The sequence below is a fragment of the Lipotes vexillifer genome, unplaced genomic scaffold (assembly GCF_000442215.2).
Source record: "Lipotes vexillifer unplaced genomic scaffold, Lipotes_vexillifer_v1.1 scaffold278, whole genome shotgun sequence".
Taxonomy (NCBI): domain Eukaryota; kingdom Metazoa; phylum Chordata; class Mammalia; order Artiodactyla; family Lipotidae; genus Lipotes; species Lipotes vexillifer.
In genome coordinates this window covers 3,744,739-3,771,736 of record NW_006769677.1, presented here as the reverse complement: position 1 = coordinate 3,771,736, position 26,998 = coordinate 3,744,739, and the positions used below count along the sequence as shown (strand labels likewise).

General features: G+C 36.3%; 1 protein-coding gene across 2 annotated transcripts in view; it reads right to left on the bottom strand.

Moving 5' to 3' along the window:
• MAP4K3 (mitogen-activated protein kinase kinase kinase kinase 3) overlaps positions 1 to 26,998 on the bottom strand; it is a 207,434-nt gene that overhangs the window by 137,328 nt on the left and 43,108 nt on the right. For both annotated transcript variants that reach the window (XM_007445764.1, XM_007445765.1), the window contains exon 2: positions 5,351 to 5,408. In XM_007445764.1, coding sequence (XP_007445826.1) covers positions 5,351 to 5,408 — 58 coding nt within the window. The remainder of the gene's footprint in view (positions 1 to 5,350; positions 5,409 to 26,998) is intronic.

Sequence of the window (26,998 nt, the reverse complement as noted above, 5' to 3'; positions counted from 1 at the left end):
GTTCAGCAGTAAGCATGCAAATCAAGCTGATCTCAGTACATTCTTATCCATCTCTGAACTCTGCCCAGCCCTTTGTGGTCTGCGTAGGTAAGTGTGTGTGTCTCTGTGTGTGCAGTATATATGTTAGGTGTTTGTACAGGCATACCTCAGAGATGTTGTGGGTTTAGTCCCAGAAGACTGCAATAAAGCAAGTCACACTAATTTCTTGGTTTCCTAGTACATATGAAAGTTATGTTTACACTAACTGTAGTCTATTAAGCAACAGCATTATATCTAAAAAAAAAGTACATACCTTAATTTAAAAATACTTTATTGCTAAAAAATGCTAACCATCATCGGAGCCTTCGGCAAGTCGTAATCTTTTTGCCATTAACATCACTGATCACAGATGACCATAACAAGTTATACTAATAATGAAAATGTTTGAATTATGAGAACTGCCAAAATGTGACACAGTGACACAAAGTGAGCAAAAGCTACTGGAAAAATGGTGCCAACAGACTTGCTCAATGCAGGATCACCACAAACCTTCAATTTGTAAAAAAACACAGTATTTGTGAAGCACAGTAAAGTGAAGCCCAATAAAACTAGGTATGCCTGTACATAAATACACAAAAAAATCTGGAGAAAATCACTAAAAGTCAGGTGTTTATATAGGTGGCAGAGTGATGAATGATGTTTAGCTTCTTCTTCTTGTTTAATTGTATTTTTTTTAACTCTTATTACAATGATCAAACATTGTCTCTGCAATTTAAGTTAAAAAATGTTATAGACTGATGCTTAATCAAAGAACAACTGAGAAAATCAAATCTAAATTAAAGCCACAGGAATAAGATTAGAAGCCCCGGTGAGATACTTAGACCAAATTCACACTTAAGTAAACAATTTTGTCCAAATGTCCAAAGAGGTTTTCATCTAGCTTCAGGTTCAAACTGGATATCAGTTATAAAGAAAAAGAGGGGGAAAAAAAAACAAACAACTTTGGATGCAAATTCTTAAAATCATTCCCACTACACTTGACTATTTCAGATTTAGTTTCTGTTTTTCAAAATGTCAAAGACTGGATATCAGAATTGTAATTTAGAAAAATGAGAACATAATACCACCAACAAAGCTGTCCTCTTCCACCACATGCCAAATCAATCCTGAATCTTACCAGTCTTCTAGAACTAACCACTAATTCACAGAAGAACACACTAAATGATCCTACAGGGGGGCAGCTGGCAAAACCCGGATTGAGGGAAAATCCTACAGGACAAATAACCAAGTTTCTTCAAACAAACAAACAAAAGAAGAAAAAGACAAACAGAGATGAAGGCACAACCTATGGATATAAAAGAAATTTGAGACACATCAACTAATTACAATGTGTGAAACTTGTTATTAAGAAGCTATTATTAGGGCTTCCCTCGTACATACCTTAATTTAAAAATACTTTATTGCTAAAAAATGCTAACCATCATCGGAGCCTTCGGCAAGTCGTAATCTTTTTGCCATTAACATCACTGATCACAGATGACCATAACAAGTTATACTAATAATGAAAATGTTTGAATTATGAGAACTGCCAAAATGTGACACAGTGACACAAAGTGAGCAAAAGCTACTGGAAAAATGGTGCCAACAGACTTGCTCAATGCAGGATCACCACAAACCTTCAATTTGTAAAAAAACACAGTATTTGTGAAGCACAGTAAAGTGAAGCCCAATAAAACTAGGTATGCCTGTACATAAATACACAAAAAAATCTGGAGAAAATCACTAAAAGTCAGGTGTTTATATAGGTGGCAGAGTGATGAATGATGTTTAGCTTCTTCTTCTTGTTTAATTGTATTTTTTTTAACTCTTATTACAATGATCAAACATTGTCTCTGCAATTTAAGTTAAAAAATGTTATAGACTGATGCTTAATCAAAGAACAACTGAGAAAATCAAATCTAAATTAAAGCCACAGGAATAAGATTAGAAGCCCCGGTGAGATACTTAGACCAAATTCACACTTAAGTAAACAATTTTGTCCAAATGTCCAAAGAGGTTTTCATCTAGCTTCAGGTTCAAACTGGATATCAGTTATAAAGAAAAAGAGGGGGAAAAAAAAACAAACAACTTTGGATGCAAATTCTTAAAATCATTCCCACTACACTTGACTATTTCAGATTTAGTTTCTGTTTTTCAAAATGTCAAAGACTGGATATCAGAATTGTAATTTAGAAAAATGAGAACATAATACCACCAACAAAGCTGTCCTCTTCCACCACATGCCAAATCAATCCTGAATCTTACCAGTCTTCTAGAACTAACCACTAATTCACAGAAGAACACACTAAATGATCCTACAGGGGGGCAGCTGGCAAAACCCGGATTGAGGGAAAATCCTACAGGACAAATAACCAAGTTTCTTCAAACAAACAAACAAAAGAAGAAAAAGACAAACAGAGATGAAGGCACAACCTATGGATATAAAAGAAATTTGAGACACATCAACTAATTACAATGTGTGAAACTTGTTATTAAGAAGCTATTATTAGGGCTTCCCTCGTGGCGCAGCGGTTGAGAGTCCGCCTGCCGATGCAGGGGACACGGGTTCGTGCCCCGGTCCGGGAAGATCCCACATGCCGCGGAGCGGCTGCGCCCGTGAGCCATGGCCGCTGAGCCTGCGCGTCCGGAGCCTGTGCTCCGCAACGGGAGAGGGCACAACAGTGAGAGGCCCGCGTACCGCAAAGAAGCTATTATTAATATTGTAAGAGACTACAATGGTATTGTGGTTATTTTTTATAACTGTATTAAGGCATATTTTAAAATCATGTAATTCATCCGTATCAAGTGCATAATTCAATTATTTTTTTTTAGTAAATTCACCAAGTAAGTTCACTATAAATCAGTTTTAGAATATTTCCATTACCCAATAAGATCCCTCATGCCCATTAACTATTAATCCTCCCACCACATACACCAGCCCACGAATCCACTTTCTGACTCTGTAGATTTGCCTTTTCTAAATATTTCACATAAATGGAATCATATAATATGTAGTCTCTTTTGTCTGGCTTCTTTCACTTTACATGTTTTTAAGGTTCATTTATGTCACAGCATGTATCAGCAGTTTGTTTCTTTTTATTGCTGAATAGTATTCCATTGTATGGACACATTTTGTCTATTCATTTACCAGTTGATGGGCAGTTAGGTTATTTCCAGCTTCTGTCTATTATGAATAACACTGCTGTGAACGTTTGTGTGTGAAAGTTGTGTGGGTAGATACACAAGAGTGGAAATGCTACATCATTATGGCAAATTAAGAAACTTTTAAAGAAACTTTTAAAGTGCTTTAGATATATTAGCTTATTTAATCCTTACAACAACCTTAAGAGGAAGTTACTATTATTATCCCCATTTTAGGGATGAGGAAACAGAGGTCCATCCGAAAAGCTTAAGCAATGTGATCAAGCCAGACTAGAATCAAAGTAATCTGGCTTTGGAGTCTATGCACTTAACCACTGTGCCATATACTTCAAGCTCACCAACAAGTTAAACATTTCTCACAGGATATAAACAAATTAAAACAAAGAAATTAAACGGAAAAATTCAGGGGGAATTCCTTGGCGGTCCAATGCTTAGGACTGTGGGTTCCACTGCAGGAGGCCCGGGTTCAATCCCTGGTCGGGGAACTAAGATACTGCAAGCCACACACGCAGCCAAAAAAAAAAAAATTCAGGTGACTTCTATGAACACACAAGTAGGGAATCCAATGTAAACTAAATTTAAGTGTATATCTAATAATATATATGGTAGTAACTCTTGTTATCTCTGAGTGGCAGAATAGGAATAAGCTTTTTTCTTTTTATTTAATTGTGTTTTCTTTTATTACAATGATCTATATATACAAGGCAGTGTTCAAGATGAACATAACATAAAAAATTCACTAATCAGTAAACAAATGACTTGATGAACAATAAGATTTTAAGTTCCTAATTTTTTAAAGGAAATTTTAAGATGTCCTGAATGTGTACTATGCACTGACGCTAAGTTGAGTGCTGTGGACATAAATTCGATTAAAACTTAGGAACAAAGAAAGGCAACTCTGGAAGCACAGCTGTGGTAAGTGCTATTCCAGAGCTATTCTTGCAGGAGTCACCTTAGTCAGGGCAGGGGTCAGGGGAAGAAGGCTTCCTGAAAGAGGAGGCACTAAGCTGATTTGAGGGAATGATGTATGTACATAGTGCTACCAGTTAGAGACTACTTCATTAATAACATAGCCACTTCTTAATGATTAAAAATGGAGGCCCTGCTTCAAATGTCAAACTGTTAATTTCTTTCTTAACCTCAGATTTTGTCAATTTCAAATTTCCACTAAACAACAGGAGATTCAGAGAACAGAAAAAGCTTTGCCATGTGATGCTAGAATATAATTAGAATATAAAAAATCTGTAAATACCTGTAACTTAAAAAGTATTTTAAATATATTTTTAATTTTTAAATAAATATATCATTATATTTGAGTGTGGTTTGATCACAGTCAGTCAACACATCCTTCAAACTTCATCTTAATAGCACTTCTAAAAAGTCTACTGATGATCTAAATCAGGGGTGGGCAAACTACAGGTGCAGGTGGCCTGGTTTGCTAAGAATGGTTTTTCAGAAAAGAATGGTTTTTATATTTTAGGAGGATGAAAGGAGAGAGAGAGGGAGGAAGAGAGAGAGAACTGTATACAGAGACTACTTGTGGTCCAAAAAGCCTAAAATATTTTACTATCTCGACTTTCATAGAAAAAGTTGCCTACACTTAAAAAAAAAAAAAAATTACTGGATGTATTTGTGCCCATACTGAAAGGCACCCTCAGAAAGGCACTATCATCGCCATGGAACTCAGTCTAGACACTAGTACACTTACGACCTGTAAAATGTGAGAGCTAGGTTTATTGAGGAAACCGAGACTCAGAGCTTAAGTTACCTGCCCAAGTTCACAGAGCAAGACAGTGGGACACGAAGAGCTGGACTACAACCAGCAAATTTCAGTCCCATTCTTTCCACTGCGTCACACTGCCCCTCATCACTGGACGGTGTTAACCTGGAAATACACCACTAACGACGTGTGACAAGGGAGCTCAACTGCGTCCAGAAGGAACAAAGTCTCCTCAGGAGCTCCCCTCCCTCCCGCAATTATTAGTTATTTTTCAGGGAAGAACTGGGCAACATGTCTACAGGTCTCAAAGAGGTGAAGGAAAGAGTAGACATTAGTCCTATTTGCCAGATGTTGGGAACAAGAGAAGGTTGACCAAACATCATTAAAACAAGCCTGAAAGCTATCCAGTGGCTGAGAGCAATAAGAAACACCAAATTTCAATGAATTTACCTGGTTCCAATTTTATTACTTTAATTGCTGCCAATTCACCGGTGTTAACATTCCGTGCCTAAAAGAGAAGAAAAGATAATTGTGAAAAAAGCTTTCATAAAAACTTCATAAAATGTCATTTTAGCTTTTATTTATTTTCAATTATTCAGAAAAGTTTTTTAAAGCAAGAATTGCAAAAGTGATTTATATTTACAAAATAAACAGTATATTCTTCACAATGAATTTCAACATTAATCTATGTATAAATTTAATAATGATGATAATAATATTGTTAATAGAAGCACAGACCTTAGTACATATCAGGCACTATTCTAAGTCTTTTGGGTTTTTTTTTTGCGGTACGTGCGGGCCTCGCACTGTTGTGGCCTCTCCCGTTGCGGAGCACAGGCTCCGGACGCGCAGGCTCAGCGGCCACGGCTCACGGGCCCAGCCGCTCCTCGGCATGTGAGATCTTCCCGGACCGGGGCACGAACCTGTGTCCCCTGCATCGGCAGGCAGACTCTCAACCACTGTGCCACCAGGGAAGCCCTCTAAGTGTTTTTATATTAATTCGTTTAATCCTTACAACAATCTTATGAGGTAGGTACTAATATTATTCCCGTGTTGCAGATGAGGAATCTGAAGCTCCAAGAAGTTAAAGAACTTGCCAAGGCCATCTAGCTAGTAAGTGACGGTGCTGGGATTCTAACCCAGGCAGTCTAACGCTAGAGTCTGAGCTTTTTAAGCATTACATTCTACTGCCATTCATTCAAAGGTTTGTTAAAATTTTGAATTAACTAGCTTTAAACTTGTAAATTTAAAAACTTCATAATATGAAAAGCAAGCACCATTTTTTAACTGTAAAAACAACCTCCCTGCATCTGTTTAAACACACCTGATAGTACAATGCAATAAGTGCAGTTAATACAAACCAAATATATTTTTACAAGCCACATATTAAAAATAAAAATCATTAAAAAAATCAATCCATAATATTAGATTGCTGGTGTTTACAGCTGTAATTAGGTTTAAATAAGCAGAAATTGTCTTTTCAATTTGTATAAAAATGGCAGTTATTTTTGTCAATTTAAAATGTTTTATAACTGAATCAGAATTTTCAAAATAATATTTTAAACTATGAACTGAAACTTAATAAACTGATTTTCATATCAACCAATGAAGACCAAGATATGCAATTCCCTGATCACAGAAAAATTCATTCATGTGATGAGAATAATACTTAGTTGTAACACTTCTTATTAATGGATTGGTAAAGATCAGTGAATCACCCACAAGGGATGATAACAGCATTAACATCGGAATCCTTCTAAGAATACTGGGGCATTAAAAAACAAAAAAAAATCAATTTCTAAGAAGATATATATGGGACACAGTCACTGCTGAAATATAAAATTTAACCTTTAAACTCAAAGAAGAACAAAGGTATTAAAAATATAAATTAAGAAAACATTAAAATAAAATTTTCAGGGAAAATTCATTCCTTTTGGAAAAAAATCCCCATGACTAATAAACACTTAGGATGCCAACTTATTACAGGCAGTTCAAAACAGATTTCAACATTTATTTCAAACTAAACTTAATTTCCATTATATGAGACAGTTCAAATTAGTGCCACATATTTATTCCCTTCCCTAGGATGAGAAGGTATACACACACACACACACACACACACACGGAATAGACATTCTGGGAGCATTTTCTAAGGAGGATGGGGCAGAGTGTACCTGTAAAATATTCAGGATATCACATCAACGTTAGTCATAAACCTTCTCAAACACTCTCAGAACGTGTTGCCTTTCCACACTGAGATATCTTTTCCCTGTTAGGCTCCTCCTTGATACTCTGTCCGTTAACCCACATGTTTTTTAGCACTTCTCCAAATAAAATAAGACAAAACATACTACTCTCTCCAATTCTCAATTCTCCATTTAAAAATCTTGCTATAGTTTTGTTTTCTGTTTATTGAAAATAAACTCAGAGTATGCACTAGCAAAAAATATGAACTCAAAGAAAGCTAGGGTGATTACTTTTACAGCTGAAATTCTGTTCCCAGCTTACCACAAGAGGGCACGATCTCTACTGACAACACAAGTTACACAGTGTCCAAAATGGCTGCAGTACACAATGTACTCTTCTAAAAATAGATTTATTAATGGTTACACCAGCACATATTTAACAGAAAAACTATGACAGTAAACTAGTGATAACTAGTCTACTAAAGTCAATTATTTACTATAGGCTTGACTTATGAATACAATTTTTCAAAATTTAAATCAGTCTAGAATTTTCTAAAGGATAAAAAGTTTTAAAATATTGGAATTTTCCAATATGTAACTTATTTGACAGACAAGATAAATCACAAAAAGGGAAGAAGAATAACAAAAAACCCTCATTAAACCTGAATTTCTCAGCTTTTTCCCCATCAAAATCCTTACGTTTATTAATGGAAGATGTTTAAAGCATTATGGTTCATCAAGAATCTTGGTCCTCTGGCTAAAATAAGTCATATTTTGCTGTCTCTAAACTCACAGCAGCCAAGGTTACACACAGGTAAATTTAGAAATTAATATTAACTCTAATACTCTGTACCTGCTATTCTTTTTTCAATCACCTAGAGAAACTGATTAGGAAAAAAAATGAGAGCAAGGTAAATATTATATTACCATGTATAAAGTTAAAAATTTCTAAATCAGTATCAGTAACATAAAATGTACAGATCTGCCCAGGGCAGAAAACTGAGGATACGTATTTCTCAGCTTCTAGACCCAGTCTTCTGCCACATCATTGATTTGACCACCATTCTCACGTGCTCTGAAAGTGATGTTCAGATCACGTTGTTCTTGAGTTTAAAACTCTTCAGGAGTACACACCATTGCTTTAAAGACACAAATTCAAATTCCCTATCAGAGAATTTAAATTACTTACTAGATACAGCACTTTTTATAACAGCTTTATTGGGATATAATTCACATACCATAAAGTTCACCCTTTTAATGTGTACAATGCAGCGGTTTCTAGTATATTCACATAATTATGTAACCATTATTCCTCTCTAAATTTGAAACATTTTCATCGCTCCAGAAAGAAACCCCCAGACCCATTAGCAGTCGCTCCCCTACTCCTCCCCCTCCCAGAGCCTGACAACTAGGACTGGTCTACTTTCTGTCTCTATTGATTTGACTATTCTGGATATTTCACATAAATATGATCATACAAAATGTGGTCCCTTGTGACTAGCTTCTTTCACTGAGCATAAGGTTTTCAGGTTCATCCATGTTGCAGCACATATCAGTACTTTATTCCTTTTGTTGCTGAACAATATTTCATTGCATGGCAATTCCACATTTGTTTATCCTTTTATCAGTTGAGGGATATTTGGGGTTGTTTCCATTTTGGGCTATTATGAACAATGCTTTTATGAACACTGTGTGGACCTATGTTTTCAATTCTGTTGGATACAGACCTGATAGTGGAATTGCTGAATCACACGGCAACTGTATGATTAGCTTTTTGAAGAACTGTCAAACTTTCTTCCAAAAGTGGCTGCACCATTTTATATTATTGCCAGCAATGTATGAGGATTCCAATTTCTCTACATCCATGCCAATATTTATTATTACCTGGCTTTTGAACTTTTGCTTTCTTAGTGAATGTGAAGTACTATCTCTTTGTGGTTTGACTTAAAACTCACTAATGGCTAACAATCTGGAGCATCTTTTCATATGCTGGTTAGTCATTTGAATTTCTTTGGAAAAATGTGCATCCAATTCTTTGCTCATTTTTTTTTTTTAATTTTTTATTTAATTTTATTTTTTTTTTTTTTGCGGTACGCGGGCCTCTCACTGCTGTGGCCTCTCCCATTGCGGAGCACAGGCTCCGGACGCGCAGGCTCCGCGGCCATGGCTCACGGGCCCAGCCGCTCCGCGGCATGTGGGATCCTCCCGGACCGGGGCACGAACCGGTGTCCCCTGCATCGGCAGGCGGACTCTCAACCACTGCGCCACCAGGGAAGCCCCTTCTTTGCTCATTTTTAATTGTCAATTTTATTGTTGACTTGTAAGAGTTCTTTATAAATCTTGATATGCCTCTTATTGATTACATGACTTGTAAATATTTAATCCCACTCTGAGTTGTCTTCGTTTTCTTGATGGTGTTCTTTGAAGCACAAAACTTTTAAATTTTGATGAAGTCCAACTTACCTATTTTTAGTTACTTGTGCTTTGAGTATTATAGCTGAAAAACCACTGCCTGGAACCCAAGGTCACAAAGATTTTTTTTCCTATGTTTTTTTCTAAGAGTTTTATAGTTTAGGTCTTCCATTTAGGTCTCTGATTCATTTTGAGTGACTTTTTATATGGTATCAGGCAAGGCTCAAATTTCACTCCTTTGCTTGTGGATAGCCAATTGTGAAATACAACATTTTAACTGTAAAACCATTCACTACCTGGCTCCTGTCTATATTTCCAGTCATTCCTTAATTTGCACTTTATGCTCTAACCAAACTAAACAACTGGCCATCTCCAATGCTATCCACATTTTTTGCCCCTTGGCACTTAATGCCTAGACAAACGCTTTCCCTAACTCCCTCCCCTGACCTAACTTCTAGACGTCTTTTAAAGCTCAACTTAGGTTATTATCACTTCCCACAAAAATTTTCCTGATCCCCATTCAAGTTTAGGCACCCGCCCCCCCCCACACACACACTCCCACAGATCCTCAGTAACCTTTCTCAAATGGGAAAGGTTAGACCTGGTGAGAAAAATCCTGCAGATCTAGAGCTGATCGCAGTTTTAGAGGAGCTCTTGGAAACTCTTACATTTCAAAGCTGTCCCAAAATTCAGTTTGATTCAGTCAGCCTTTTAGAAGCCATTCATATTAGCATTAATTTGGGAAAAGGTTTTTCTGAGATGATTTCATGCAAACTGCTGAGTTATCTCCAATTATCAGAAAAGTATTCCTTGAGTGTGGGAATGGGAGTAAACAACATAATCAAGAATGGATCATTAAGCAGCCAAAAAAAAAAAAAAAAAAAAAAAGTGCTATGTGTTATATAAAGTGAATTAAATAACTATCAATAACAAATCTGATCATCTACGATAGACCAAGCACCTTCTGGTATTCAAAGCTTACTATTCAGAAGGGGCTGTCCAACGTGAATATGAAGAAAGGTTCTGAAATGGGAGTGAAAAAATGCAAAGTTTAGTGCTGGCTCTGCCAGTAACAAGCAACGGGATCTGAGCAAGTAATTTCCTTGTGTCTTCTCCCCCCAGTTTAAAAATAAGAAAGTGAAAAAAGACTATTACTAAGAAGGTTCCTTCTAATTCTGAAAGTCAATGTTTACATCAAATAATTTAACTCTAAATTAACAGATTCCAAATACTGAACCAGCTGGCTGGTTATACAAGAATCATATGAGGAGTTTAAAAACAAAACAATAAAAACACTGCCACTGATTTCTGAACCAACAGATTTAGGATGAGACACAGGAATCTGTATTTAAAGCTGCTGAAGTGCTGCTTCTGGTGCTCAGCCAGGCCTGGGCACCTGGTCTAAGGCACTGTGCCATGTGAATTTTATAAAATATAAGTACTGACTTTTAAGTCTGCAAGGGGTGTTTACAGGGATGGCTTTATGAAGGAGATACCACCTAAGCAGAGGGGTGAGAGATGGGCTGGATTACAACAAACACAGAAGAGGGATGGGAAAGAGGGCATAGAAAAAAAACCATGAACAAAGGCACAGGGACAGAAAACAGGCTATTTTGAGTGTACTGGGCGGGCCAAACCTCAGGGTGCCTCCCATATAAATACTCATTTCAGAGAAAAATGGCTAACCCACAGCCCCTGCTGAAGAAATGGTTTTGTTTGCTTTTCCACAGTTTCTTGGACTAGGTATGAGCCTACTACAAAGGCAACCACTTCGTAGGAAGACTGATAGCCAGGGTGATGTACATTCCTGGTTTGCCCAGGACATTTGCAGGTTATGCCAACTGTCCTAGCAGAATTATTAACAATGCCCACTTTCACTCTCAAATTTATAATTAAAATTTTATTTAACTTGGATGGTAAATTATAAGGTCACTCTACCAATAAACCGTGAGCTGACATGAAAAACGAAATAGGCCAATCAGATTCTTGAAAATAGGGGTCAGCAAACATGCCTGTTTTTGTAAATGAAGCTTTACCAAAACACAGCCATATTCATCCGGTTAAGTATTGTCTATGGCTGCTTTCACAATACAACAGTAGAGTTGAGCAGCTGAGATAGAGACCATGTGGCCCACAAAACCTGAAGTATTTACTATCTGGCCCTTTACAGAAAAAACTGGCTGACCCTCACTCTAAAATAGCAGAACCTTCTGCATTAATGGAAATGTTCTATACCTGCGCTGTCCACTACTGTAATCCCATGCCACATGGAGCTACTGATCAACTGAAATGTGGCTAATAAAACTGAAGAACTGAGCTGTATTTAATTATTTGTTTAAATATGCAATTATTTGTTTAAATATGCAATATTTAAATTGAAAGGCTTTAAAATTTTTTGAGATATTTAAATATTTTAAAATTTGAGATATAATTGACATATAACATTGTATTACTTTTAGGTGTACAACATAATGATTTGATATATGTGTATATTACTAAATGATTACCACAATAAGTTTAGTTAACATTCATCACCACACATAGCTACAAATTTTTTCTTATGATGAGAACTTTTAAGATCTATTCTCTTAGCATCTTTCAAATATATAATACAGTATTGTTAACTATAGTCACCATGCTGTACATTACATCCCCAAGACTCGTTTAGCTTTAACTGGAAAACAATCAACTCTTAAAAATATAGTTCTAGTAGTTTTAACACATGCACAGATTTGCATAAAATGAGTTAACAACCATCTGGAAACAGAAAAGTTCCAGCACTGCAAAACCTCCCTTGAAAGTTACATTCTCCCTTCAGTCCAAACTCTGGAAACTACTGATTTGTTCTTTGCCGCTACAGTTTTGTCTTTTCAAGAATTTCATGTAAATTAAATCATCATATAACTTTTTGAGACTATTTTCTTTCACCAGGTTGCTGCATGTATCATTAATTTATTCCTTTTTATTGTTAAGCAGTACTCCATTGTATGGATTTACCACAGTTTATTCACTACCATTGGAAGGACATATTGGCTGTTTTCAGTTTTAGGTAAATGTGAATTGAGCTGCTATAAACATCTGTGTACAGATTATAAAAATACCTTGGAGAGGGACTGGGCCATATAGTGGGTATATGTATAATCTTTAAAGAAACTGTCAAGTTCTTTCTAGAGTGGTTGTACCATTGTTCATTTCCAGCAGCCATGTATGAGAGCTCCAGTTCTTCCAGAACTTCCTTGCTAGAAGTTGGGATTGTACTTTTTAGCCATTTCTAACAGGTAGGTGATGGTATCTCATGGTGGTTTTAGTCTGCATTTCCCTAATGGCTAATGACATTGAACATCTATTCATGTGCTTATTTGCCATCCTTTGGTGAAGTGTCTTCTACCTTTTGTTTTAATTGGGATGTTTATTTTCTTATTGTTGAGTTTTGAGAGTTCTTTATATATTCTAGATACAAGTTCTTTTTCAGGCATATGATTTGCAAATATTTTTTCCCAGTCTATATCTTGTCTTTTCATTCTCTTAACAGTGTCTTTTGCAGAGCATTATGGACTGAACTGTGTGCCCCCCAAATCCGGACATTGAAGTCCTAAGCCCCAGTACCTTAGAATGTAACTGTATTTGGAGACACGGCCTTTAAAGAGGTAATTAAGGTTAAATGAAGCCATACGGATGGGCCCTAATCCAATAGGACCAGTGTTCTTATAAGAGGAAGGGACCAGAGTTGTGTGTGCACAGAGAAAAGGCCATGTGAGAACACAGCAAGAAGGCAGCCACCTACAACCCAAGGAGAGGCCTCAGGAGACACCAACCCTAACAACACCTTAATCTTGGACTTCCAGTCTCCAGAACTGTGAGAAAATAAAATTTCAATTGTTTACGCCACCCAGTCTGTGGTATTTTGCTATGGCAGACCTAGCAAACTAACACCCTAAGCAAAAAAAGTTTTTACCTTTGATGAAGTCCAATTTATCAACTGTCTTCTTTTATGAATTATGCTTTTGGTATCATGTCCAAGCCCTTACTTAACCTCAAGTCATAACGATTTTTTCCTATGCTTTCTTCTAAAAGAAGAAGTTTTACGTTTAGATTTATGATATATTTTGAGTTAATTTTTGTTTAAGTTAATTTTGTTTTGTGATGTTTAGGTCAATGTTCCTTCCTTTTTTTGTTTTTTGCATGTATATGTCCAACTCTTCCAATACTCTTTGTTGAAAAGACTATCTTTCTTCCATTGAATTGCCTTTCATCTTTGTTAAAATCAATTGGCCATATTTGTGTGGGTCTATTTCTGGATTCTATATTGATCCATTGATCTTGTGTCTATTCTCTACCCATACCACACACAATCCTGATTACTAGAGCTTTACAGTTAAGTCTTAAAAATGAGATATTGTGATTCCTCCAACTTTATTTTTCTTTTTTGAAGTTCCTTTAGCTATTCTAGGTCCTCTGCCTTTTCATAGAAATTTTAGAATCGCCTTGTCTATATTTAATTTTTAAAAACCCTGCTGAGATTCTGATTGTAATTATAGATCAATTTGTGGAGAGCTGACACCTTTACTATTCAGAATCTTTCAATCCATGAACACTACTCTCTATTTAGGTTTTCTCTGATATCTTTCATGAGTGTTTTATAAAAACATTATCAGCATATAGATCCTACACATTATGTATTTTCAGCACATAGATCCTACACATTTTGATTTTAAAAGCAGTGTGTGGCCAGTGACAACTGTATTAGACATCACAGCTCCAAGAAGTTTGAACCACCATGCAGTATAACCCAGTGTGTAAATGATGCCATAAAGTTGTGCCACTGTCTTAGCAAGTAGGACCTTGGGTAAATAAAGATTTGAAGAAACAGGAAAGATACAGTGAGGAGACAGACAATAAAGAGCAGAGAACAGAACAAATGCACAGAAAAAAATAAGAGACCATGAGAAAGAAACATATCTCCAAAGCTGCCTTGAGTTCCTGACAGCTTTCCAGTTCCCTATCACATGTATCTTCACAATAGCCTCTCTTTTCTTGAATTAACTTGAATGGCTCTTTGTTTCTTAAAACTAGATGATTAAAGATCTAAATTTCTAGGACTATATGATGCTAATTTCAAAAAAGAAAAAAACAGATTGAGACTACCATACTAACTTTTTTTTTTTTTTTTTTTGCGGTACGTGGGCCTCTCACTTGCTGTGGCCTCTCCCGTTACGGCTTCGGACGCGCAGGCTCAGCGGCCACGGCTCACGGTCCCAGCCGTGGGAAGCCCCATACTAACTTTTTAAAAAGATGCACTTAACAGCTAATGATTGTATATAGACATGGAAAATAATCTATGACTGATAAAAGACAAACAGCAACAAGTTATATTTCAAAGTTTATTTTTTAAGTTGTTTGGAATTCAGGTTGGACTTGTTCCATATCAGTAACACTTTTAAGGGCTTCCCTGGTGGCGCAGTGGTTGAGAGTCCGCCTGCCGATGCAGGGGACACAGGTTCGTGCCCCGGTCCGGGAAGATCCCACATGCCGAGGAGCGGCTGGGCCCGTGAGCCGTGGCCGCTGAGCCTGCGCGTCCGGAGCCTGTGCTCCGCAACGGGAGAGGAAACACTTTTCAATGGTAATTGGCAGACCACAAATGTCAAATGAACTAATAATGTGGATAAAACTTAATAGTGGTATTAAGCTTGGGAAAACATAAGGGACCATGTAGCCACATTCCCACTTCCCACTACAAAAGTGACAGAAGCAGCATCTCTAACCCAAAGGTGCTCAAACTCCAGTATGTATAAAAATCACCTGAGGTTTTGTTTTTGGAAATATGTAAGACTAGATATGAAAACCCTTCCCATTACAAATACCTAGATATGGCAGATAAGATAGAACAAGTACTCTTTTAAATGCACTGCTGGACACACAAGGAAAGAAATCCATAGGAAGCAAAAACAAAGAGAAAACAGTCATTCGCTCAAAAAGTGCCTGTTGAATGCATTTAATGAAGGAAATCGGAGTGGTAAGCAAGAGCTAAAGCCATGACCTTAGCTTAAACTTAGAATCGAGAGACTTAAATTTTGATTTTTATTGGATGTAGTGAAAGTTGGAATTGAGACCACTGCATAAAACCAACAATGCCCCTGAAAGGCCACACCTCTCAGTGAACGGAGGGGAGGAAGGGGGTGTCTGTCCATTGACAAAATGATTGAATAAAAAAACAACTGCTTGAATCATTAGAATGAGGGGGGGGGTCCCTGAAAATTCAAATTCATAATTACAGCCTATTCTCAGTTGAGTATAAATTTACACTTCTTGCAAGGACCAGGAAGCTCAAGCCAAGAAATGAATATAAGCTATTTCTGGGTTGGTGGTAATGAAAGGCACCTGACAGAAAGAGAAGCAAATTTTCTGTAGAGAAATGCACCTTCCATCCATGCCCCAGGAAATTCCTAAATTACTTTAGCCAAATATGAAATTAAAACAAAATTATCAAACCACAAGGAAACAAACTACAAGAGCAGCAAAAGTTATAAACAACAAATTAAATTTGCAGGAAGTTCAAATTTTGGAATTAACAGATACATAATATAAAATTACAGTTAAGTATGCTTTAAAAGTTTACAGGACTAAAGGAAAGTATTAAATACATGGACCAGAAACAAGAGGCTAACAAAAATGACTTGAAAGATAGGAAAAAAAGAACCTAACAGAATTTCTGGAAGTAAAAAATATAATTCTTGAGATTAAAAACCTAATTGGAGCAGACACAAAGACAGAATTAGTAAACCAAATGACAGATCTGAAACAGCAAAAAGAGACAAAGACAGAAGATGTGAGAGATTAAGAGACATTTTTAAATCATCTTATCTCATAAAGACATGGCGTGAAAGAGAGATGAACATACATTTAATTAAAGTTTCAGAAAAAAAGAACAGAACAAAATGGAGAGAAGTGATATTTCAAGAGACAGCGGCTGAAAATTTTCCAGAATAAATAGAAGGCATAAGACCTCAGATTCCGGAGACACAAGTCATAAGGAGGATAAATAAAAAAGAAATCTACATCCAGACACATCATATGAAGCTGCAAAACACCAAAGATAAAGAGGTGATGTTTAAAACCAGTCAGAGAAAAGGAGTCAGATTATCTACAAAGGAACAATAAATTAGACTTCTCAGAGAAACAATACAAATCAGAATACTGTGCTAAGAGAAATTAAGTCAATCTAGAATTATATTCCCAGGTAAAAACATCATTCCCAAAAAGATGTTATTTGCCAAACAAACACCAAGCTTACCACCAAAAAGCATGCAATACATTCTTCTAAAGTATATTTCAAGATTAAAAAAAAAAAACTCAGAAGTCTAAAATGCAAGGAGTAAAAATCAAATAAAATGGCAATCTTGGGTCAATATAAACAAATACTGATGACTATACAGGGCAATAATAATAATAATGTCTAATTTATGTAATTTTTAAAAAGCTCGAATTCAAATATTGAACAAAACAGCATGTAAATGAGGTGTGATTGATGTTAAAATGTTCTAAGGGCCTCGTTTGTATTGCTTGGGAAGTGCAGAGTTAGTAATTTGGGGTCTTAGGTTAGATATATGTATAAAATTATTAAGAGTAACTTCTAGAGTAATAAAAGTAGTATATAGCAGTGATTCTCAATTAAGGAGGATACTACCTCCATATGGTAGAAAAAGAAGTCTTTGGAAATGTGTGAAGGCATTCTGGGTCATACCAGTACCTGGGGATGACAATGGCATTTGATAGGTAGGCGCCAAGGATTTTAAATGTCCTGCTGTGCCTGCAATGTGCCACACAGTGACACAGTCCTGGCCAAAATGCCAAGAGCACCTACAACTGAGAAATACTGTATACACTGGCCAAAAATGGATTTCCAATTCAACATGGAAATTAATTCAATAACAATCACTTGCAGATGTACTTGAAATCACAGATTCCTGGGCTCCATATATAACATTCTGAATCAACAGGTTCTGAGGTAAGACCCAGGAACCTATGATTTTAATAACCACACAGGTGACTGTGGTGCAACTGTCCATCAACCACACTTCTGAGAAACACTACAGCCTAGTGAGAGTGAAGTGGTAGATGAATGGGGTTTCAGAGACCCCCACATAGGAAGAGGATCTGGAGCAAGCGATACCCAGTGCTGAGGAGAAATCTAGCAGCAGGGAGTAGGTGGGGGCAGAACTTCACATACACATACCGTTAGGTGTCCCCAAATCAGAAACTGCAGAGTAGAAGGGAAAGCATTTTTCTAAAATTAATAACAATATAAGTGGAACAGTGCTTTCTCATTATATAAGATGCTTTTTCATTTAAATACTGGAAATGAAAACACAATAGAATGGTTCAGGACACCATCAGTAAAATAATTCAATCTACAACCTACAAATGGACCACCCATAAACCAGACGGTGAGAAGGTCTGTCTTCAGAAATCCCGGCCACACTCTGATCTACAACCCTTGGGTAAAGGCCCTTCATACATCAATTCCTAACATCTGGGATGTGTCTGCCATGGAGCAGCAGAACATATTTCTAAAAGATGTTAGATATGTTCTGGGGGAAAAAAAATAGAGTTCCTTGGTTAAGTAAGTATTGAAAATAGTACATACTATATTTTCTTCCTAGAGCATAACAATGAACAACAGCACATTAAAAGATTCTGAAGATCTACAGCAAGGACATCCATTTACTTTTGCTTGACTCCACATTTCCCTCCATGATCTGATTAAGGAACTCCCAATACTTCCCTGTCTTTATTTGGGAATTTAAGATTTAGAAAACTATATTCACTTAAGTAAATGCTTTTTATTCCCTGCTGTAACCTTGGTACCTAGAACAGTATTTGGAACACAAAAGGCCCTCAAAAAATGTTTGCTGAATGAGTAACTGAAATCAACTGAATGTAGTAAATGTTTAAAAACCAGAGTGGGGGATAGAGGCAGAGCAAGCCTTGACTGGCAGTACGTATTTCAGCACTGTAAACATTCCCACCATGGCGATCACAAGGTACCAACTTGACAGCTCTGAACACTGGCTTGGGAAGAGATGCTCATAATCTCACTAACACCAAAAGGCTCTGGGACATCAATTACTAAAATGGTAAAATGTAGCTTATTTTATGCAAATACAGAATACCACCTCACTAACCAGTACCCCTAAGGAATGAAGACTGAGTTTTCCAGATAATGGGATAAACATTAAGTGGAGAATGTATATTTTTTAATTCAAAGAAGAAATATTGTATATTTATTAAGAGTGTGGCACAAATTTTAACATTTCTGTAAACTTAGTATTGTCAATTATCCATAAACCATCATACAGTGATGCTCTTAAAGGCTACAGAGGTATGTAAAGCTATTTGCTCATTTACTAAATCATGGATTCTTAGCGTGGGGCCCAAGGATGGGATTCAGGGAACCCAAGAATCCCCTGACACTGAATGTAACCAGATACATGTTTATGCATCTTTCTGGGAAGAAAGCCCACAGCGTCCATCAGATATCTCAAAGGTGTACATAACCCAAGGTTTAAGATGCACTTCTCCAAATAAATCTGACTGCTCTGCTTGTTGAATCTGAAGGGTTTCGGTTTCCTCCTGTCTCATCAGGTTGTCGACGGTTACTTCTTACTGTCAGTGTGCTGCTTAGGGCATGCCTACCTCCTAATTTGCTCTGGACTAAAATAAGTGAGCTTGTTAGAAAATGTGTTTTCATTAAACCACTGAGGGATTCACCTACAAATATAGTGAATAAAAAAATAAAAGCATGAAAACTGACTGGTGGCAAATATTATGTCAAAAAACCTGAATATTTATTTATTCAGATAATTGGTGGTACAGATAATTATAAAAAGACACAAAATATTCTACCCAATAAAATCTTTGTCTCACTAGCAGCCTTCTGTTTATTTTTAAATATGTTAAGATAATTTCTATTTTACAAAAGAATATATCCTTCAAATACATCAGTTGTAAAACCTAGCACTTATCCATTTGAGAACCCCATTTTTGCCTGTAATAATCAGAAGCTATCCATGAAAAAAAAAATGGAAAAGCCAACTTCATCTTTTAAATTTAAAATTCTGTTTAGATCTGGGATGAGTGAACAAATTACTGGAAAATGTGCCTTTATTTGAGGGCTAGATTTATTATCTTTCACTAAAAACAGTGCTATTAGTAGAACATACATATGCTTTTTGCCTGACACAAAATTTCAAACAAATATATTTATAAGACAGACTAACTTAGCTTCATGAAATCTATGAATGTTACTTTCACAAAGCACTCTTAGAAATGATATTAGAAACATTTTTTTGTTATCATATTATATAAAATTTTTTCTACTATTATTCCTCCTTTCACTAAAAATCCATCTATTATTACAGGAGAATGACCAATAGGAATACACCACTTTTTTCACATTTCTCCTCTGTTCCCCGAACCCTTCAACCTCATCTCATTTGCTTCTGTTCTTGCTAGGCTTTTACTTCAATTATACTTTGGTGATCTCAGGGGATAAACTGAAAAGAGGGGCCAAGAGAAGGCAGGACAATCTCTAAGGACACAGGCCCGAAACAATGACTGCCTGGGCTAAAGTAATTTAATGGGAGTGGACAGAAATGGTTAAAATTCTACTTTATTCCATGTTTTCCAGTTTGTGGTTGTCCAGAGCCAAAATTAACAAGACCCACATTTTATTTGCTTAAGCAGTTATTTTCAGGAATAAATAGCTATGTTTTCTGCTGCACTGTCAGTCCAGGGGTGTTTAAGACAGTCCTCCAAGAAAGGACCATAATGGAGCAGGGCCGTTCCTCTCCAACAAAGCTGGACCTGAGCTCACACAGGCTGCCAAGTATGAAGACAGCATATCCTCAAAAACAGCTTGGCCAGATGGACAGGAAAAAGAAATGTAAGAGCAGATTACGGAAAAAAGAAGACCAGTTCAGAGACTAAGACAGGGAGAATGTAGTTATGAGGCCAAAGACAAGACCAAACAGAGACAGGCATGGCAGTGGCTAGAAACCCAGATTGTTGACAATAACTGAAACTGATCTCGTCAGTACTGATGAATATTATTTTCAGGTACCACATTCTGGCGGGACAGCTTGTGGTCTCCCAAGATAATCTCACACAGGTCTGCAAGGGCTAAAGTAAGGAAACTGGACGATGAGTTTCTGACACCCTTGGCCAGTTATATACCCTCCTCCCAAAGTCCAAAAAGGGACGTTCCTGAGTCAGATGGAATTTGAATCTATTAAACTGCAAACAAATATATACAAAGGCAATACAGCATCGTGGTTCTTGGTATGTTCTACGAGGTCGGATCCAGCTCCATCATTTATTATGAATACATACATAACACATTTAGCAGCCTATATGACATCGAGCAAGTTCTTTAACCTTTTACAGTTTCCTCATCTGCAAAATGAAGATAATAAATGAGGTAAATGACCTCATTGTAGTTGTGAGGATTAGTCAGTAGTTTTGTCTTCCACTGTCTCAACTCAGTGGATAAAATTTGGATAAACTGGGAAAATATTGAAAAATCTATATGCTTTAAATGGACTATACTAGGTGAATTTAGGAAAAACAGTTAATTACAATTTCTTTAAGAAAGCACTTAAAATCAAGTAGGAGCTTCATAGTTGTCTAGTTAGATAACATCTGTGCAAACCAAATAATCATTAGATAAAATTTTTTAAATCTTTTAAAATTATCTGGTTTGGAAAGACAAATTTACATGAAGCTGTTATCCAACAGTAGAGACTGTGTAGTTAATCGTACCTGTTAATTCCAAACTTGGTCTGATTACTTTGGCCTGTTATATCCTAATACAATATTTAAGGACTTAGCTGAAAAGTTAGGGCAAGGGTAGCAAAAAAAGTAAGTATGTTATCTCAAATTGTGCATGACAGAAACACGCTACCATAATGACTATCCAATAATATCTCAGTTATTACAACAGACTTCCTGCAAATCTGAGCAATGAAATAGCTCCAAAAGCATGATTTTTTTTAAAAGAAGGTTTGTTTGCCATTTGTGAAGTGTGCTCTAAGTAGTCAGCAATAATGAAAGGGCTGAGAATTAAGAAACCTAAGATCATAACCAGATGTACCATGATGGTTTGTTTGCTGATTGGCCAGTGAGATGTAGAGAAGCTTAGATGCTCCACACAAAAGCTGAAAAGCAGAAGCAAAGAACCCAATCGAGTGGATGTACTGGTAAGCAGCTAAAAGAGAATGGAATGGTAAACAGAAAAGGTAAGAGGCAGTAACAGCCAGTGATAAGAGACATGGAAAATAAGTCAGAGAATAAATATGTTCAAAGCCTTGCTGTATAAGTGCAGAGTACCTGAGCCTAAAAGTTTTACATTCACAAATAGCCTAAGGGCGTGACATCCCATTACACAAACTCTAAACACATCTGGAAGTAAAAATGTGTGATTAACCAAGGAAAATTTTTCAAAGATTAGTGAAGAGGATAAACTGCTTTACCAAGTATTAAAACATATACTAAAAAGATACAGTATTTAGAAAAGTGTATTTCTGGCACAGGAATAAGCAAACAGATCAATGGAACAAATTTACAATATGATAAAGATAGGAATTTAAATCACTGATGAAAAACATTTTTAGAACAACTGTCTACTCAGTTGGGGAAAAAAAAGTTAAACTCCTATTTCATGTTACACTCAAAAACAAATTCGGATGTTTTAAGACTTAACCATAAAAAGCAAAAGTATTGAAATAGGGGCTTTCTTGGTGGCGCAGTGGTTAAGAATCCACCTCTCAATGCAGGGCACGTGGGTTCAAGCCCTGGTCCGGGAAGATCCCACATGCCGCAGAGCAACTAAGCCCGTGCACCACAACTACTGAGTCCGTGTGCCACAACTACTGAAGCCCACATGCCTGAAGCCCATGCTCTGCAACAAAGAGAAGCCACCGCAATGAGAAGCCCGCGCACCACTACAAAGAGTAGCCCCCACTTGCCGCAACTGGAGAAAGCCTGCGCGCAGCAGCGAAGAACCAATGCAGCCATAAATGAATTTAAAAATAATTACTGAAATACTAGAGAAAAAGAGTGCAGTTTGATAATCAGGGAGTGAGGGCCTCTCAAACATAACATGAACTCAGAAGTCACAGAGGAAAATAGCAATATACTTGACCACATACAAATTAAGAATTCTACATGGTAAAATAATTAAGTAGAAAATGGACAAAAGAAGATACTAAATAGCAATTTATAGACGAAATCTAAACAATAAATATTATTAATTATCAACCTCAGTAAAAATCAAAGAATGTAAATTAACACTTTTTTTTTTTTTCCCCGGTACGCGGGCCTCTCACTGCTGTGGCCTCTCCCGTTGCGGAGCACAGGCTCCGGACGCGCAGGCTCAGCGGCCATGGCTCAGGGGCCCAGCCGCTTTGCGTCATGTGGGATCTGCCCGGACCGGGGAACGAACCCACGTCCCCTGCATCGGCAGGCAGACTCTCAACCACTGCGCCACCAGGGAAGCCCTAAATTAACACTTTTAATACATTATTTTGGCATATTAGTTTGGGCAAAATTCAAACGAATGAATGACATGAATGAAGGACATGAAAGGATGGAAAAAATATGAGGAAGATGGACATGCCCACATATTCAGGATGGAGGTATATATTGGAAAAATAATTTTTAAAGGGACAATTTTTAATATCACCATTTAAAAACACAAACCCTTTGACCTGACAATTTCACTTCTAACAATCGTTCCACAAATATTCTAAAAAATGTACAAAGATATATGTATATAAATGTTTGCTGCAGCAATATTTATAATAAAACTAAAAATCTAAATGTCCATTATTAGGAAAATGATCAAATAAAATTATAGCAAATTCATACTATGAAACACCACAGAAGTAAAGCCTTATGTACTGACATGAGATTTCTATAACATGGTGTTGAATTAGAAGAGCAAGTTGCATGATAATACAGTATTAAAAATAAAACTACATGTATGAGAATGCAGCATACACATACACAGACATACACACAGACAGTTCACATACATATAGAAAAGCTCTACAAATGTACGCATACCAGTAACCCGTGGTTACCTATAGGTAACAGGAAGGAGGAGGTGAAAGGAAGGGACTCTCAGTATGTTTTACTTTAAAAAATTTTTTTTAAAATATGATTAAGAACAAAAAGAGAAAAGCAGAAGTGTAAAAAAGTTGTGCTACTAACTTTTAAAAGCACCACAACAATCTATATACAACATAAAGAACTGCACACAAGAAACTGAGGATGCAATTCAGCTACAATTTAAGCGAAATTATTCAGAGTACTGGCAGATTCTCAGTCTCTGAAGGCTTTAAGTGGTACCATATCACGCATAGAGCCAAATAAAAGCACAAAGATTTTAGTTTTATGGTTTTCCATGAAAACATGAGAGAATGTCCCTAAGGCTTCTAACTGAAAAGGCAAAGATTTATATGAAGAAATGCAACTTTGTTAAACCACATGTATTTTCCAGTTAGTAATATACGTGTATTTTCCAGTTAGTAATCTTGGCATTTCAAAGTAAGCATATTTAAAGATTAACTATTACAAGGCAAAAAACAACTCATGAGACTGACAGAAGGATTATGTTACTTTGTCAACGTACTCATTTCAGATCATGGTCTATCTCTTCAACAGTTTTGCAATGCAGATACCAGGCTCTTTAAGCGATTTTTGCCAACTTCCACTCTAGTAACAATTCCTAGTGTGAAGCAGATGAAAACCTCTTTTATGTGTGTTAATAATATCAGAGAAGCTCAAAAAGGATAATCAATCTTTGATGATTACAAAATATCCTACAACCTTCAAGAAGTACATCTGCTTAGAACAAGCTAATGATGCTTAAACAAGGTGGGTTTTTTGTTCCCAAAAGGGTTTTTTTTTTTTGGCGGAGGGGATATCTTTAATAGAATATTAACTCATACCAATGGTATATTTTTAGCATCCTAACTCAGCAGGATATTCGTTTTATGTAATTTTACACTTTTCCTACCTGGGAATGTTTTGTCCCTGATTCAACATATGAATTATGGTAGTACTGCTCAGAACATCATGAGGATGATGATACCATACCAGCAGTAAACACTAAAGAACGGCATCTTACCAAGCACGTACCAAGCACTTATGTGCCAGGCATTGTGTCAGAGCTTTATGTGTAAAGCTCACTTATTCCACAATGACCCTATGGGGTAGTCACCATTATTAAATCTATTTTATAAATGACATAACTAGCACTCAGATAAGTTAACAAATTTGAACCCACGCTGTCTTGATTCCAAAAAACTATGCTTTTAATCACCAAGTTACCCATAACCAGGAATGTTACTCAGAAAAGATTCTTTGAAAATGAATATTCATTATGCAGATACCATATACACTTTCAATTGCCTGACATAAAAATTAAAGATTCAATTGTGAATGTCACTTGTGCCTAGATTTCACTTTTGAGGAAAACATTAGAGAAAGCTTAAAAATGCATCAACTGCTTCACTTAACAAATACAGCGTGTCAAGCGCTGTGCAAGATGTTCTTTACAATGAGCTCTTAGAGGAAGATAGTCTAACATGGAAGAAAAACAGATGCAGGACTGGAAATCGTGACGTGTGCTGTGAGAATAAATGGGAGAGAATCTTCTTTAGATACTAAGGAAGTCGGGGAGGGATTCCCTAATGATACAACTGTGATCTGATATTATGTGTAAAACATGTTTTTTGACCGAAATTTTGTACCTTTAAAGTACAAACACACAAAAAGAAAAAACATTTTTATTTCCTAATTCTTAATAATCTGAAGCAAAAAACAAAGCATTGATTCCACTGTGACAGCAACCAGAATCTATCATTTGAGTCAGTGGATTTGTTGTTGTTGTTGTTGTTGTTTTGTTTTGTTTTAAATTTTTGGCCATGCCACATGGCATGTGGGATCTTAGTTCTCTGAGCAGGGATAGAACCCGCATCCCCTGCATTGGAAGCACAGAGTCTTAACCACTGGACCACCAGCGAAGTCCAGTTGAGTTAGTATTAAGAGCAGACACAATACTAGTAGTTCAGCCATACACTGTTGAAATTAATAACTTTCTAGCATTCTGACACTTATTAAAAAAAAAAAGCTGATGCCATTGTTTCCATTCAAGAAATAAATAACACCAACTCATAATAAAGTACTAATATCATAATGTGCAATAAACTCATCTGCACCGGGCTCTCAACATGTGAAAAATATTGCAGAAATTAAGAGTGGAAACTAATAACTTGCTGTTGATAAATCTAAAACAAGTACATAAAAAGTAGATTTTACCACACAACTCCCCTCGCTCTTCCACACACATTTTTAACTCATAATTGTTTTAACCAGGCCGTAGTAAGTAGCTTTTTCCATTACTGATGATACTGGCTTTGGTTTACTTTGTCAATCATTACATACAGTCAACCATCGGGTTTTCACTAATTATATATATACTGCACTAATTATTGAAAAACGAATAAGCAATAATGACCAAGAAAACGCTGAAAAAGATGAGCAAACGATTCTAAAATAGATATTAAAGCATATTTTTTAAAGCCTCAAGAGTTAAAACAGTGTAGAAGTGGCAAATGAATGGACAGACCAATGGGACAAAATAGAAAGTCCAGAAATAGACCAATATAGTTTTCAGAAACAGAGAAACAATCTGATAGAAAAATGGACAGATTACATTAAAAAAGAAATACAAATAAGGTAACATAAACATGAAATCCTTAACCTAACTCATGAAAACAGAAATGAGACAGCATTTCTTATCAGAGGCAAAATCTGATCTAAGTCCAACCACTCTCTCATCAAGCTGTGGAGAATCAGGTGCTCCAAGGATCTTCAGGCACTGCTGGTGTAAATGCAAAACGTACAACCCTTATATGAAGGGACTATAATAATACTTACCAAAATCACTGATACATCTGCCCTTTCACCTAGCAAACACATTTCTAGGAATCTAAACAAGACACCTACACACATATGAAATAACACGTGAACAAGGTTATTCACTACAAAATTGTTTGTAATAGCAAAAGATCGAACACATTCAAGGGCTCAGCAACAGAGGACTAGTTGAATAAACTATGGCATATACACAACTGAATACTATGCAGTCCAAAAAAAAAAAAGGAAGATCTTATTGTATTAATATGGAGAAAGCTCCAAGGTAAAAAAAATGAAAAACAAAACAACAAAGTGAAAAATATCAGTATGTTACATTTTGAGTAAAAGGAGGAGGAAAACAAGAATATATATTTGAATTAGCTGTTTGCATAAAGGAAGTCGGAAAGAATAAATAGAAATTTGTAAAAACAGTTACATGTAATGGGCTAGGGAGAAGTGGTAGATAGGGAGGGGTAGGAGAAGACTTCTCAGGGTATATCCTGTTTTTTTTTTTTTTTTT